The sequence below is a fragment of the Phycodurus eques genome, chromosome 3, assembly GCF_024500275.1.
Source record: "Phycodurus eques isolate BA_2022a chromosome 3, UOR_Pequ_1.1, whole genome shotgun sequence".
Taxonomy (NCBI): Eukaryota; Metazoa; Chordata; class Actinopteri; order Syngnathiformes; family Syngnathidae; genus Phycodurus; species Phycodurus eques.
In genome coordinates, this window is record NC_084527.1 from 20,523,701 (window position 1) to 20,536,946 (window position 13,246).

Below are 13,246 nucleotides of genomic sequence, written 5' to 3' on the forward strand. Positions count from 1 at the left end.
CTGGTCACCACCTATTCCAGCTCCTTCCCTCAGGTAGGCGCTATCGAACAATGCAAACTAAAACTAGCAGACATTCCAAAAACTTCTTCACTCTTGTCATTAACTTCTTAAACGGGTAACTTACAATTCCATTGTAAAATGCTGCCAATTTTGTATTGAGATTGTTGTCACATCTCTGTCGGGCCAATTATACATTACTCGTGCACTCACTGCAGTAGTCTCGCCACTCTGCACTTTTGCATAGCTGTTGTTGACCAATACTGGCCAGTCATGTGCTTGAGAGGTAACTCCACCATTTGCACAATGGTCCCTGTACCAGACTTTTGCTCTATTAGTAATTTCAAACTGCTCTAAATTGGACTCTGCATCATTTGCACAATTGTTCCCCCCCCCAAAAAAAAAGTACCGGCATTACAACATTACTGGTAACCTTTCCCTGCTGACCCTCCCTACTTACATTTACTTATATTTTTATCTTTTTATGTCTCAAAAGGGCGTCACGGTGGTCGACTGGTTAGAGCGGTGGAGTTTGCATGTTCTCCCAGTGGCTGCGTGGGTTTTCTCCGGGCACTCCAGTTTGCTCCCACATCCCAAAAACATGCAGGGTAGGTTAATTGAAGACTCTAAATTGCCCAAAGGTGTGAACGTGAGTGCGGATGGTTGTTTGTTTGTATGTGCCCTGCGATTGGCTGGCGACCAGTTCAGGGTGTACCCCGCCTCCTGCCCGATGATAGCTGGGATAGGCTCCAGCACTCCCGCGACCCTTGTGGGGAGAAGCGGCTCAGAGAATGGATAGAAGGATGAATGTCTCAAAAGTATTTTCTGTCAAATGACTGTCTGTTGTCATACAAGAGCGGCTCCAACTACCGGAGACAAATTCCTTGTGTGTTTTTGACATACTTGGCAAATAAAGATGATTCTGATTCTGATCCAGACTTTGAATATAGATAACAATTACGCCCCAGCCTTGCTTGTGAGCCATCCAAGTACATTAACTAGTATGGGAAAATCAGCTGCTTCTTGCGCTGACGAAGCTCAAGCAGGTTTTCGACTCAAATGCGGGCAGGCCTGTTAAAAACCACCAAATAATGTAAAAATAAGCCTACAATATTTTTGGGGGGAAATTCTTTATACAGACAATAGTTTTAAGTCCAGAACTATGGAATAAGTGCCAATGTTCACAGCAATAGAAAGTTCCTTTAAAGAAACGCTTGTGACGTTGTCATGATTTGAACAAACGCGAGCCGTGTCATCAAGTTTTAAGAAAAGGTGCGAGCTGCCTTGTCACGTTTTGAAAGAAATACTAGCTGTGTTTTAAGCTTTTGAAATATACTCCAGCTGTGGTGTCATGTTTTTAATCAAATGCTAGTGTTTGGTAGTTGTATTGTCATGTTTTTTTTTTTTAAATGCTAGTTGTCATGTTTTTTTGTAAACGCCATCTGCTTGGTCATTTGCATATGGCACAGTTTTATCCATGGAGGACGCATGGTTGTAAAGTCACTTCTATCCTTATCATTGAGTCGATGGCAAACAGGGTGGACTGTGTTGTCTCTGAATGGGTGGGCTTTACAGCTTTTAAAGAAAAAGGAAGTCCACAGTGTCTTCAGCACCAGGAAAAGGTTCTACCCACCATGTCGAAGAACAAGCGGTTGGGCTTGGCCAAGTACTGGCAGAGCTTTCTGAAGGTGAGCCCGTCAAGAGGCGCGTGCGGCCGCCCTTTGGACTGGTCCAAGCACTTCTCCCGTCCGGCCTCCAAGAGGCAGTAGAACCCCTTTGTGCTGTTGTAGTAGAAGTTCTGTGGGCCAATGTGGGGCGGTAGCTCCAGGAAGCGCTCGGCTTGTCTCAACTCGGGGTAGGGGTCCCGGACCAGGGCGTCGCCGTCCACCACGTGGATCTGCTCCCTGGGGAAGATCTCCAGCCAGCGGGCCAGGTGCCGGTGGTAGAGGCTCCTCTGGAGGGCCTTGTAGTCCGGGTCCACGTGGCCCTTGCGGAGTAGAAGCTCCTCCAGAGGCCGGTAGGGTTTTCGGCGGGCCAGGCGGTTGTGTAGGACCTGGGTGTAGTCGGACACAAGCCTCTCTGCCGGGTCGCGCACGATCAGCAGCAGGCGGGCGGCTGGGTTCAGGGCCCAGACACGAGCCGGAACTTGGGGTGCGGCGAAGTAGCCAGGGGTCTTCTCCAACGTCAGCTGGCCGGGCTTGGTGAAGGGCATCTGGGAGCGATACCAGGCCAGGCCTCGCTTGTAGTGATCCTCCACGTTGAAGTAGTGCACCTGTAGGCATGGAGGGGGCGCTGGTTATTTACGGACACGTTGTCAAACCCAGTGGAAGGCTGTGCATTTGGTTCCTGGGCCTACATAGGACCCAACCTAATCCACCTCGATCAAGTCGCAATTACACAGTGGATATAAAAAGTAACCTGGCATTCGAACTGGGTTGTGTCGACTTTTTATATCCACTCTGTGTTGAGGAAAAAGCATAATTTTACGGCAAATAAATAATTTTACACTTTTTTTAATATAAAAATTTATAAGAATAATGTCACGATCTGATAGGAATAAAGTCATATATTTTTAAGAAAAAGTTGTTTTACGGGTAAAATGTCATAAAGTACTATTATGTCAATGGAGTCACATTTATATAATAAAAAAATTGTACTCTTCAGGGAAAAAGTCACAGTCTATGAAAACCAAGGATTAAGTCTTTTTTTTCTAGCTAATTCATAATTTTATGGGATTTAAAAAGTTTTGGTATTATGTCAAAAACATCATCCAAAAAGTCCCATTTTTTTATTAAAAGCATTTTTTGACAAAAACAAAATCCTATGAGATTACAAAATGTCTTAGTCTGATGCAAAATAGGCTTTAAAGTGCTTCCTTTCACTCCAAATAAAGTTCAGATGTTCTTGTAGCTTTTTCTGAGTTTAAAAAATTTTTTTTTTTACTTTTTAGCAGAAGCCTGATGTTTTTCTGCTTAAAGCGAACTGTGAGTGCAACTGTTCAGAATCCCCTCCTTTTTTAAACAAATGTTAGCTACCTTGTCCTGGTTTTAAACAAACACTACTTGCGTTGTCACATTTTTAAACAAATGCTCACATTGTCGACATACTTTCAAACAATCGCTAGCTGTGTGGTCACGTTTTCAAACCCAATTCTTGCTGTGTCTGTGCTAATAGCATTACAGTCTTACCTAATACTACCTGTGTCGTAAAGATCCGTTGTGCTTTTTTAACAAATGCTAACTTTGTCATGTTTTTTTTTTTTTTTTTTAGCTAGCAGTTTTATTAGTTTTAAACAAATGCTAGTTATGTTGTCACATTTCTAAACAAAATGCCAGCTTTGTCATCTTGTTTTTAAACAAATGCTACTCACGTTATAACATTTTTAACAAATGTTAGCTGTGTTGTCACATTTATGAACAAAATGCTAGTCACGCTGTCATGTTTTCAAACAAATACTAGCTGTGTTATCACATTTTCAACAAATGCTAGCTGTGTTGCGACGTTAAAAAAACGGTAGATGCGTCGTGACATTTTTCAGCAAAAAACAGCTAAGTTATGTTTTTTTTTTAAACAAGCGCTCGTTGCGTCATGCTATTTTCAAACAAATATTTATTTAGTATTTTTTTTAACAAATGTAAGCTGCTCTTTTCATACAAATTCTAGTTGCGCTATCATATTTCTAAACAAATTGTAGCTGCATTGTGACATTTATAAACAAAATGCTAGCAGTGTCATCCTGTATTTAAACCAATGCTAGCTTGTTATCACGTTTTAAACAAATGCTAGCTTTGTCGTCACGTCTGTTAAAAAATAAATAAATAAATAATAATAATAATAATAATATATATATATTTTTTTTAGCACATTTTTACGTTGCACCTCTGCCTTTGCCACTTTCACATCAGGGTGCAGGTTGAGCATCTCCAGGAGAGCTCTGGTTCCTCCTTTACGCACGCCGATGATGATGGCGTCGGGCAGCCTCTGCACGCCACTACTGTTGCTTTTGTTGTAAGACGGCGAGAGGACGTCACCGGGGGAGCTCGAACCCACGACCAAGTTGACAGTCAGCAGCAGTACCGGCAGCGTCCGCAGCATGGCGACACACACATCGGTCGGCGGGGAGGCTCGGCGCTCAGATAAGCTGAAACAAAAACTAAGACAAAAAGATAAAGGAGAAGAAACCAGTTAATTCTTACATGGTTGTTGAACTGAGGTCTACAGAGGTATGCTCGCCGCATCATTAAGTTGTTCAACAAATGCTGGTTGGGTCATCATGTTTTTTAAACAAACGCTAGTTGCCTTGTCATGTTTTGTAAACAAAAATGCTAGTTGTCATGTTTTTAAACAAACGCTAGTTTCATTGTCACGTTTTTTTTTAAACAAATGCCAGTTGGGTCATGATTTTTAAAACAAATGCTAGTTGTGTCTTCAGGTTTTTATACAAATGCAAGTTGCCTTGTCATATTTTTTTCAACAAATGCTAGTTGCCTTGTCATAATTTTGGAAACAATTTCTATATCTTTTGTCATTTGTTTAAGAATATGCTAGTTGTGTTGTTGTTTTAAAAAATGCTAGTTGCGTAGTCATGATTTTTTTAACAATAAATGTAATTGCATCGTCCGGTTTTTAAACAAACGCTAGTTGTGCTGTCATGCTTGTAAACAAATGCTAATTATATTGTCATGTTTAGTGTATTAAATTAAATATAAGTTGAACATGATTTGCAAATCATTGTATTCTGTTTTTATTTATGTTTGACACAATGTCCCAACTTCATTGAAATTGGGGTTCTACAAACAAATGCAACTTGGACTGTTGTTGTTTTAACAAACGATAGTGGTGTCACCACATTAAATAAGAGTAAGTAATGGTACGTTCAAGCGTTTGCAAACCAATGCTAGCTGTTTAATAATTTTTTTTTTTAATGCTACGTGTGTCACAATTTTAAACAAACTCACTTCACCTTTTTTCCATTTATCTGTTGTTGTTGTTATTGTGTTATTAATTATCACACAAGCGTAGTACGGGTATCTCAGACAAGAAACCGTGTTTGGTTCCACAGCTAATTGCATCTTCGGGGAGCACTGCGGCCCCTCTGAAACCTTCTGGGTTGTCCCTGATGTGACGTCATTCATGTTGCAATATTTGCCCAGACTGTGTGTGTGTACTGTACTGTCCTAGCGGACTTGTGCCCTCGCATTGGTGTGGCCTAGTGGCCTTATGTTGTAGTGTACTGCTGTCCTTGGATTCTTGTGTCCTAGTGGACTTCTATCAGAGCATTTTTGTCTTCTAGTGGACTTGTGTCATTGTCAACTTGTTTCCTCGTGGACTTGAGTCCATGTGTACTTGTCTATGTCTACGAGCATTTTTGTGTCCCAGTGGACTTCTGTACTTGTCTACTTGTGTCCTCGCATCCTTGTGTCCTTCCGTACCCGTCTATTTGTGTCCTAGTGGACTTGTGTCCTAGCATTTTTGTGTCGAGTGGACTTGTCCTTGTGCGAGAATATTCATGTCCTAGCTAGTGTACGTGTCAATTTGTGTGGCAGTTGTTTTCTTAGCATCCTCGTGGGCTTGTGTCCTTGTCTACTTGTGTCCTAGTCGATTGTAAGTGTAGGAGTCTACTCTGTGTGTGTGTGTGTGTGTGTGTGTGTGTGAGAGAGAGAGAGAGAGAGTGAGAGACAGAGTGACTGTATGAGTGTGAGATCATTTGTGCGTGTTATGAGTTGAGCCTTGGGGTATTGTTCACCCAGCACAGACGGAATTGGGCGGGAAATCGACCTGGCAATTTTCCACCATCAGACTCAGTATCAGTGCCGTAAAAAAAAAAAACAAACGAACACATTTTTGCACCTCTTCTCCATCTGTAACAACAAAGCGTGAACCCACCAATTTTGCGGAGACAGTCTCACATTCTCTCGCTTCATCTTTTTTGCCCCCCCCCCTCCCACTCAAACATTTTTTTCCTCACTCGGCGGGGAGTCCTCGAAAGCACTGCAGCACACCCCCAACCCCACCCTGACAGGCACACCCCCACTTTAGCAAAACGCCGTTTCCTCCCCTCATCCTCCTCCTCCTCCTTGCGTTCTGGAGCGTGCTAAGATCTGGGTCAACCGTATCAAAAGCCAAACAACGGCAATTCTTACTGTCGCTTTCATCCTACACACACGCACACACACACACACAGAGCAGTTTGGTGTAGTAGTCGTAGTCGTAGTCATCGTAGTAGTAGTGTCTGTCATAAAATTGCTCATAATGTCACAAGGACAGTCATCTGGAACAAAAAGGTAGTAGCTTCTGCCTTGAGCTCGCGCTCTGGAAATGATTGTTGAAATTGATAAAGCATCTTTTGCTAACAATACTAATAGTTACTGACCACATGCAAAAAAAAACAACAACATAGATTTCTCCATGCAGCATTTACAATTTAATGGTACAGTGAACCCTCGTTTGGGGGCCAAGCCCTGAATACTGTATCTGTGGATAATAGACGCCACCCCTTAAAGACCCTCAGTTCAGAGATTTGTTTCTAAGTACATTATAGATATTTGAAGACGCAACTGCAACATGCAGATAGCTAGCTAGCGATGCCAACATCTTCCCATGCATGGATACTCCGCTGGTGTAGTCCCTTAAGAGCGTCTCGTTGTGGGCCGAGAGAAGGGCGGAAGAGTGACGAACGTGGTATTTATTGTTTGTAAAAGACAAAGTTGACAGCCAGCGTGTCGACAGGGGCTTCACGCTGGCATGGCACCTTTGGAGTGCCTCCGCGCCCCCGTGACAACCCAGTGGGATATATTCCAGCAACCGGAGGCTTTAAGCAGATACGGTATTTTCGTAGCTCAAACGTGGAGGCATAAGAAAGATTCTAGACAAAGTAGCATCCATTTTTCCAGGTTGTCAAAGTAGGCATTTGATTTACATTTGACATCTGAATGGGGTATGGTTTCAGCACATTCAGGAGACATGCACAAAGCATCCGAGAGCGAAGAGAACAACTTGATTTGTCACCATTTTGAAGCCTAAAAAAATTGCCCAGGATACAACTATATATATTTTTTAATCATTAAAATTTGGCAGGTTCGTAACAACACTCTTCTCTGTTCCGCATTTCCAATGTCCATGTGAAAAAATGTGAAAACTTAGTTCGTTTTGGTAAAAGCAGTGTTTTGTTTTCCTCTCGTCTTCTCCTCTTCTCCAATCAAGTGTGCTAACTCTGCTTAATTCTGCTTGCTTCTCAACTAACCAACAAGTTTGATTGATTTGATCATTGCAAGTGTCATCTTTGCCGTCGCCCTTGCGCATGCTTATTGACTGAAGTGTAAAATTAACTCACAACCAAGTACGTTTTCTCGCAGTGTTTACCAGGGAGCTTAAATAAATTCCGGGAAGTCAACAGTTCCAGTGGGATAGACGGCGTTGATTCAGTTGTCGCGTCCTGGCTTGCGTTTGGGGGGTGTCTGGAAGCATGGCCAGCTGACAGATGGGAGGAAGGGGGAGGTTGGAGAGGATTGGGGCTGTTGTGTCTGGTCAATATCCTCATGGACCAGCGAGCTCAATGTTGTCACGGTCAGGGCTGGGTGTTATTATGGGTTAAATACTGCACAAGTGAAGGGGGAAACGTGATTGGACTGCTAAGGGTTTGCCTTCATCCTCAGGTGTGTTTTGGACTCGTGCTGTTCAACTTTCCATGGAAACCCTCACCTGGGCACCACACCCCAGGGAGGAAGCTTGGCAAGGCGAAATTAATACAAACACAAAGAGGAAGCCCGGCTTGAATTTCATGTGGTTGGTTTGGTAGTTAGCAGGGTTATGCAAACAATATATATTATATACAGAACTGATTAGAATTTTACATTTTGTTTTTGACTTATTAAAGAATTGAGGGAAAAGGTCTTAATTTTTACTGCAACAGTCTGAGCAGAAAGTCATAAATATTGTGACTATTATTATTATTTTTTTAAACAAATGTATTGAATCAATGTTAATTTCAGTTTACATTTTCCAGAACATGTAAGAGAATTTAAAAAATAAATAAAAAAAGTGCCAACTCGGCAGTACTCACAAATACCGTGTATATACGGACGGGCGTGCTGGAGCCTATCCCAGCTATCTTCGGGCAGGGGGCGGGCTACACCCTGAACTGGTTGCCAGCCAATCGCAGTAATCGCGCCAATATCGGGGCTAAAATCCTGTAGTCTGATCTTAAACCACTTATCCTCACTGGGGTCGTGGCCTATGCCCGCTGACTTTGGGCAGAGGCGAGAAAAGAAAAAGACCATTGTCATGAAATCTGACCTTTTTTTGACTTTAGAAAATCTGACTATATTCTCTTAAAATTCAGACTGTTTTTCTTTAGAAAAATAAGCATTAATGGTCATAAGGCTGTGATTTAAAGTATATTTTTCCTACTACTTTTTTACCCCCCAAAACTTAATTGTCATAAAATTATGACTTTTTTTCTGAAAATGTGACTTTTCTCGTAAGATTACTGTACGACTTTTTTTCTCTTTTAAAAAAATTCAACTTTTTGAAGTTTTTCTTTAAAAAAAAAAACATTATTGTCGTAAGATTCTGACGTTTTTCTAAATAAAATTGTGACTTTTTTTCTCATAAGAGTACGATTTTGTCATCATATCTTTTGTCCATGCGCAGGAGGTGTGAATATGAACGTGTGAAATGACTGTCATGCCTTGGCGGAGGTCTGCTCTCTACACTCCACTTCTGTGTTATCTGTAAAATTAACCTTGAATGAACCTTGAACTGTGGCCAGATGCTGACAGAAATACTATTCTGCTCTTGTGCCCTTGAACTCAACACCATAATCCTGAGCGCTCTCGGTGTGTGTTTGTGTGTGTCCGTGTGTATGAGTGCATATGTGCTCCACTGCACTCCACGGGATTTGACACGTATGCACTCTCATAAATAAAGAGCATTTATTATTCAGGCCTGCTCCTTCAACTAATGTACCTTAATGTTCCCCCAAACAGACATAATGTACTTTAGTTAGTAAGGTGGTGGACACACACACACACACACACACACACACACACGCACGCGATAAAATTGCCTCCTATTAAACTATTAAATACAGCATCCAGATATGTGTGTTATGGTTCGCTTACATGCTCTAAACCCGGGGTTCTTCAACTTTTTGGGTCCAGGGGAGACATTTTTTCCGATGTCTCCCTTATAATCGTTATGCAAATTAAACATAACAATATGTATCCCTAAGTGCCATAGGAGTTGAAAAAAGTTCGTATTTACGTGGAAAAAAAGTTGTAAGGTTTGGAGAATGAAGTCATATTTTATCAAGAAAAAAGATGTAATATTTACAACAACTCAATTTTGTTTATAGAGCAGGAACAAAGATATTTTGTCAGGGTTTAAATTACTCAAATCAGAAGAGTCTTAGAGGGGAAGTTTGCAATTTTCTTATATTTATTAAAACTGTCAATATGACCTGACAGTAGTATGTTAATAAATAAAATACCTCGTTGGCGCCATCTTGTACCTTTAATTTGATTTTTAAGAAACCACCCAATACGAGGAAAAACAATCAGAAACAAAAGGCATGACTGACGAGGTGTCAATCATTTGCCACTTGCGGGCACACACATAATGGGCACATTACCCCGTGGCCTCATGCTGACCTATTAGCTAGAGCTTCGGGAGCTTTGCTGAAATTAGGGCGCAATATCCACCACCAGAAAAACAAACAAAAACAAACAAAAAAACATCCCTCGTTTGCCAGCATCTGGACATAAGACCAATGATACATTCCAATTATATCAGAGCTTTCAATTGGCTCAAAGCTAACCTCGGGAGGAGTAATTGCTTTATTATATTTCCCAATAGTGTATGGATGCACTTTTTAAAATAGTACAACATAATAATTTATAGTGCAATGTTTTTTTGTTTTTGTTTAAAGCTAAAATGTTTTTTTTTAAAAATAACCAGCATGAAACTTGGACGTTATGGCAACCAAAATGTGAGGAACAGCTCCCAGAAGACACACAATACTAAACATTCTTTGCTTTTTCTGCTGAAAAGTGAGCTTGAAGGACTTACCTGACGACTCTTGGATGTGCTCTTGTGCTCTGCGCTTGTTTTGCTTTTGCTTCGCGCCTCGCCTCTCCTCACTGGAGCAAGTGTGTGTGCGCGTGCGTGCGCGCGCGCGATCAGAAAATGTAGCGACTCTGCTTTGTGCTGCTGCCGCCGACACCGACTTGCTGAGCGTGCGATGCTGCCAGTGACTGGGAGGCAGGGAATGTGTGTGCGCCTGTGTGTGTGTGTGTGTGTGCGTGCGCGCACGCCTCAGGGAAAGACCCCCCACATCTCTCTCCTCTGTTTTACCTTGTCTTTCATTTCTGTCACATCAGCTGTTTTTTGTTGTTGTCCCCCTTCAGCGCACCCCCCCCCCCCCAAGTTTTAGCATTTTTTATCCTCATACACTGACGCACACACACACACACACACGCACACACACACACACATGCACTCACCCTCCTGTTCCTCCTCCAGTCTGCTGGGGCGAGTCCCTTCCATCATAAATAAGTTAGAGAATGTCAGAACAAAACAACACAAAGACACAAAAAAATACTGGCTTCTGGACTGCCTGTCACTTCATCTTTTTTTTTTTTTTTTTTTTTTTTTTTTAAATCAGCTTCATTTCAAGAAAAACTTAATTTAATGATCATTCTTGTTCAGGGTTTCCCAGCCTTTATTGAGCCAAGAAACGTATTTTACATTAGAACAAAATAAAATATAAATCCCACAGAACACCACTAAACAACGTCACAAAAAGTGGATAGAGTGTGGTACTGTACGGTATACTGAAATAATGAAGATCTCATCTCAATTTACTCACAAATTTGGCTTAAACATTGTTAGCAACAAAACTTTTATTCTGCTGTCGAGACCCATATATGCTGGCAACGTGCTGGTCTTTTGGTGACTCTAAAAGCTAAAAAGAAGTCAGCAGGTTCTCTAGCATTCTCTAGGCGGGGTCCAGTGCTCTGGAATGCCCCTGACCCACAGAAATGACAGTGGCTCCCTCTGTGGAAATGCTTAAATCCCAATTTAAGACTTTTATTTACACTCTTGCATCTAGTTAAACCATAATTTTTCCCTCCTCCTTGTACGTAGTTCACCAAAGACTTACATTAGTCGACGGATGGGGGGGGGGGGGGGGGTTGTAGCGTTTACATGTCCGTTTGGGTGTTTTCAATTGAGTCGTACAGGTTATAGTTCAGATTCATGTCGTAAAAAGTTTGGAAATTATTTATACCGGTCTCATTTTTTATCCCACAGAAACCTGGCTTTTGAACAGGGGTGTGTATACTTTTTATATCCACTGTCATAATATGAATGTGGATAAGTGGCATTTGATGGGTTCCTCATTGTGCTGGAAGTGATTGTACTAAATATCTACATTATGCAACCCCCCCGCCCACACACCCTCCTCTACCCTCCCATACATGAAACAAAAGCCCTTTTGCGACGTTTCTCTCGAGGCCGCTGGGATGGTTTTCTTTAAAAAAACGAATCCCCTGTCGAGCTTCTCCGGCTTCTCCGCAGGTGGTGGTGGGAGGGGGGGGGGGGGGGGTGACTTGCCCTGGGACCCCTGGGAGATGTTACAGCGTCCCCCTTTCTTCCCGTTTCCCTCCTGAGTTGAACAATTTCTTCTTCTGCTTCCTGCTTCGCTGCCTTTGACAACATGTTGGCACACCTCGTATGCTCCACAAAACAATTCGGCGCTGGCTCGGCCCCCTGCGGCGCGACGCAAGGGTGTCGTTGTTGCGAAATAAGAGTGGATAATTTGCTCCAAAGCGGCAGCCCCTTTTCCTTCTTCTTCTGCGTTTTACCATGGGCAGCTGAGCGAGAGGAGATAAAGACACAATGAAATGGTGCGAGATGCTCACACAGGCTCATTATACGCTTGTCACGGGGGTTTTTTCGCAGCCTTTACTGACGCTCGCTTGGTTTGCTATCTGTTTATATTTGCTTTTCATGGCAACTTATTGATATCATATTTCAGGCCCTCGTCAGGTCTCTTTCCTTTACCAACATGAATTTTGGTAGGTATGTTTATTATTAGTAGACCCACAAAAAGTCTTTAGAATCCATGCCCAAAAAGACAGAAGGCTCCAATTTTGGTTTAAAGTGACCATTTTTGCTCAGTATGACGCCAATTTCTTTTAGGAACATGAAATGTGGAATAGGCATGTCTACCACAAGAATCACATAAAAAGTCTCAAGAAGCCATGCTCAAAAAGACAAAGGAAGGGTGCCATTTTGCTTTGAAGCAGCCTTTTTCTCTCAATAGCACTCTCTGGAATAATACAGTACTGTTAAAAAAAAAAAAAAAAAAAAAATCAGTCCCCAAAAACCAGTTCCTTTTAGCAGCATGACATTTGGTAGGCATGTCTATCATGAATAAACCCACAAAAATGTCTCATAAAGCAATGACTGAAAAGACACAGGATGTCTGCCATCTTGGTTTTAAGCACCCATTTTTTGCCAGAAATTTCCTTGGCAGCATCACCTGGATTATTTTCCCCCCCACTCATTTCACTTAGCAAATGAACTTTGGTAGGTATGTCCATCATGAGTTTACCCACAAAAAAATGATCAAGAAGCCAATACCGAAAAAACACAGCAAGTCTGACATTTTTTTGATGCAGGCAATTTAGCCCAAACTTGGCTTGTAAAGTTGCACCCTGTGGAATTTGCTTTAAAATTCAGCCCCTGAAACTTCTTTCATTTGGACACATGAAATTAATTTCAGGTATATGTTTGACCCATAAATAAGTTTCAAGAAGTCAGACCAACAAGACAAGTGTTCGTGTTCTTCAAAAACCACTTGTCCTACCAGGGTATTTTCCAAATATATCCGCGTTTACACGTGTGTTTTAATGTGTGTGTATTTATCATGACTTACCATTTGTAAATATTAAATGTTGCTTGTGAATTGTTGGAGGTGCGTTTGTCGATAAGCGGGCACGGGCATTTATTTTTTTAGACCAACGTAACGCTGTTTCAAGTAAAAAAAATAAATAAATGTGTGGGACCATAGTGGGACCACCATGAAATTGAATATCCGCTGGGCGGTAGTGTTGCTGTCTCCTTTGAGACGATATATACATATATATATTGCTGGATTCCTAAAAAAAGAGGTCATCAAGTCATAAACGGAGAAAACAACATTGCCGCCTAGCGGATGGAGGGAGGGCCTTCCTACACGCGTGAA

General features: G+C 41.8%; 1 protein-coding gene across 2 annotated transcripts; it reads right to left on the minus strand.

The window, feature by feature from the left end:
- Window positions 1–698: 698 nt before the first annotated feature.
- Window positions 699–10,214, minus strand: hs3st1l2 (heparan sulfate (glucosamine) 3-O-sulfotransferase 1-like 2). Of its 2 annotated transcripts, none has more exons than XM_061672663.1 (3): window positions 10,066–10,214; window positions 3,877–4,150; window positions 699–2,269 (listed from the first exon to the last, which is right to left on the minus strand). In XM_061672663.1, the coding sequence occupies exons 2-3, from the start codon at window positions 4,090–4,092 to the stop codon at window positions 1,604–1,606; spliced, it is 882 nt and encodes a 293-aa protein (XP_061528647.1). In that variant the 5' UTR covers window positions 4,093–4,150; window positions 10,066–10,214; the 3' UTR covers window positions 699–1,603. The 2 variants fall into 2 exon arrangements, with proteins under 2 accessions (XP_061528647.1, XP_061528646.1); XM_061672662.1 differs by having other exon boundaries at window positions 3,862–4,150.
- Window positions 10,215–13,246: the final 3,032 nt, after the last annotated feature.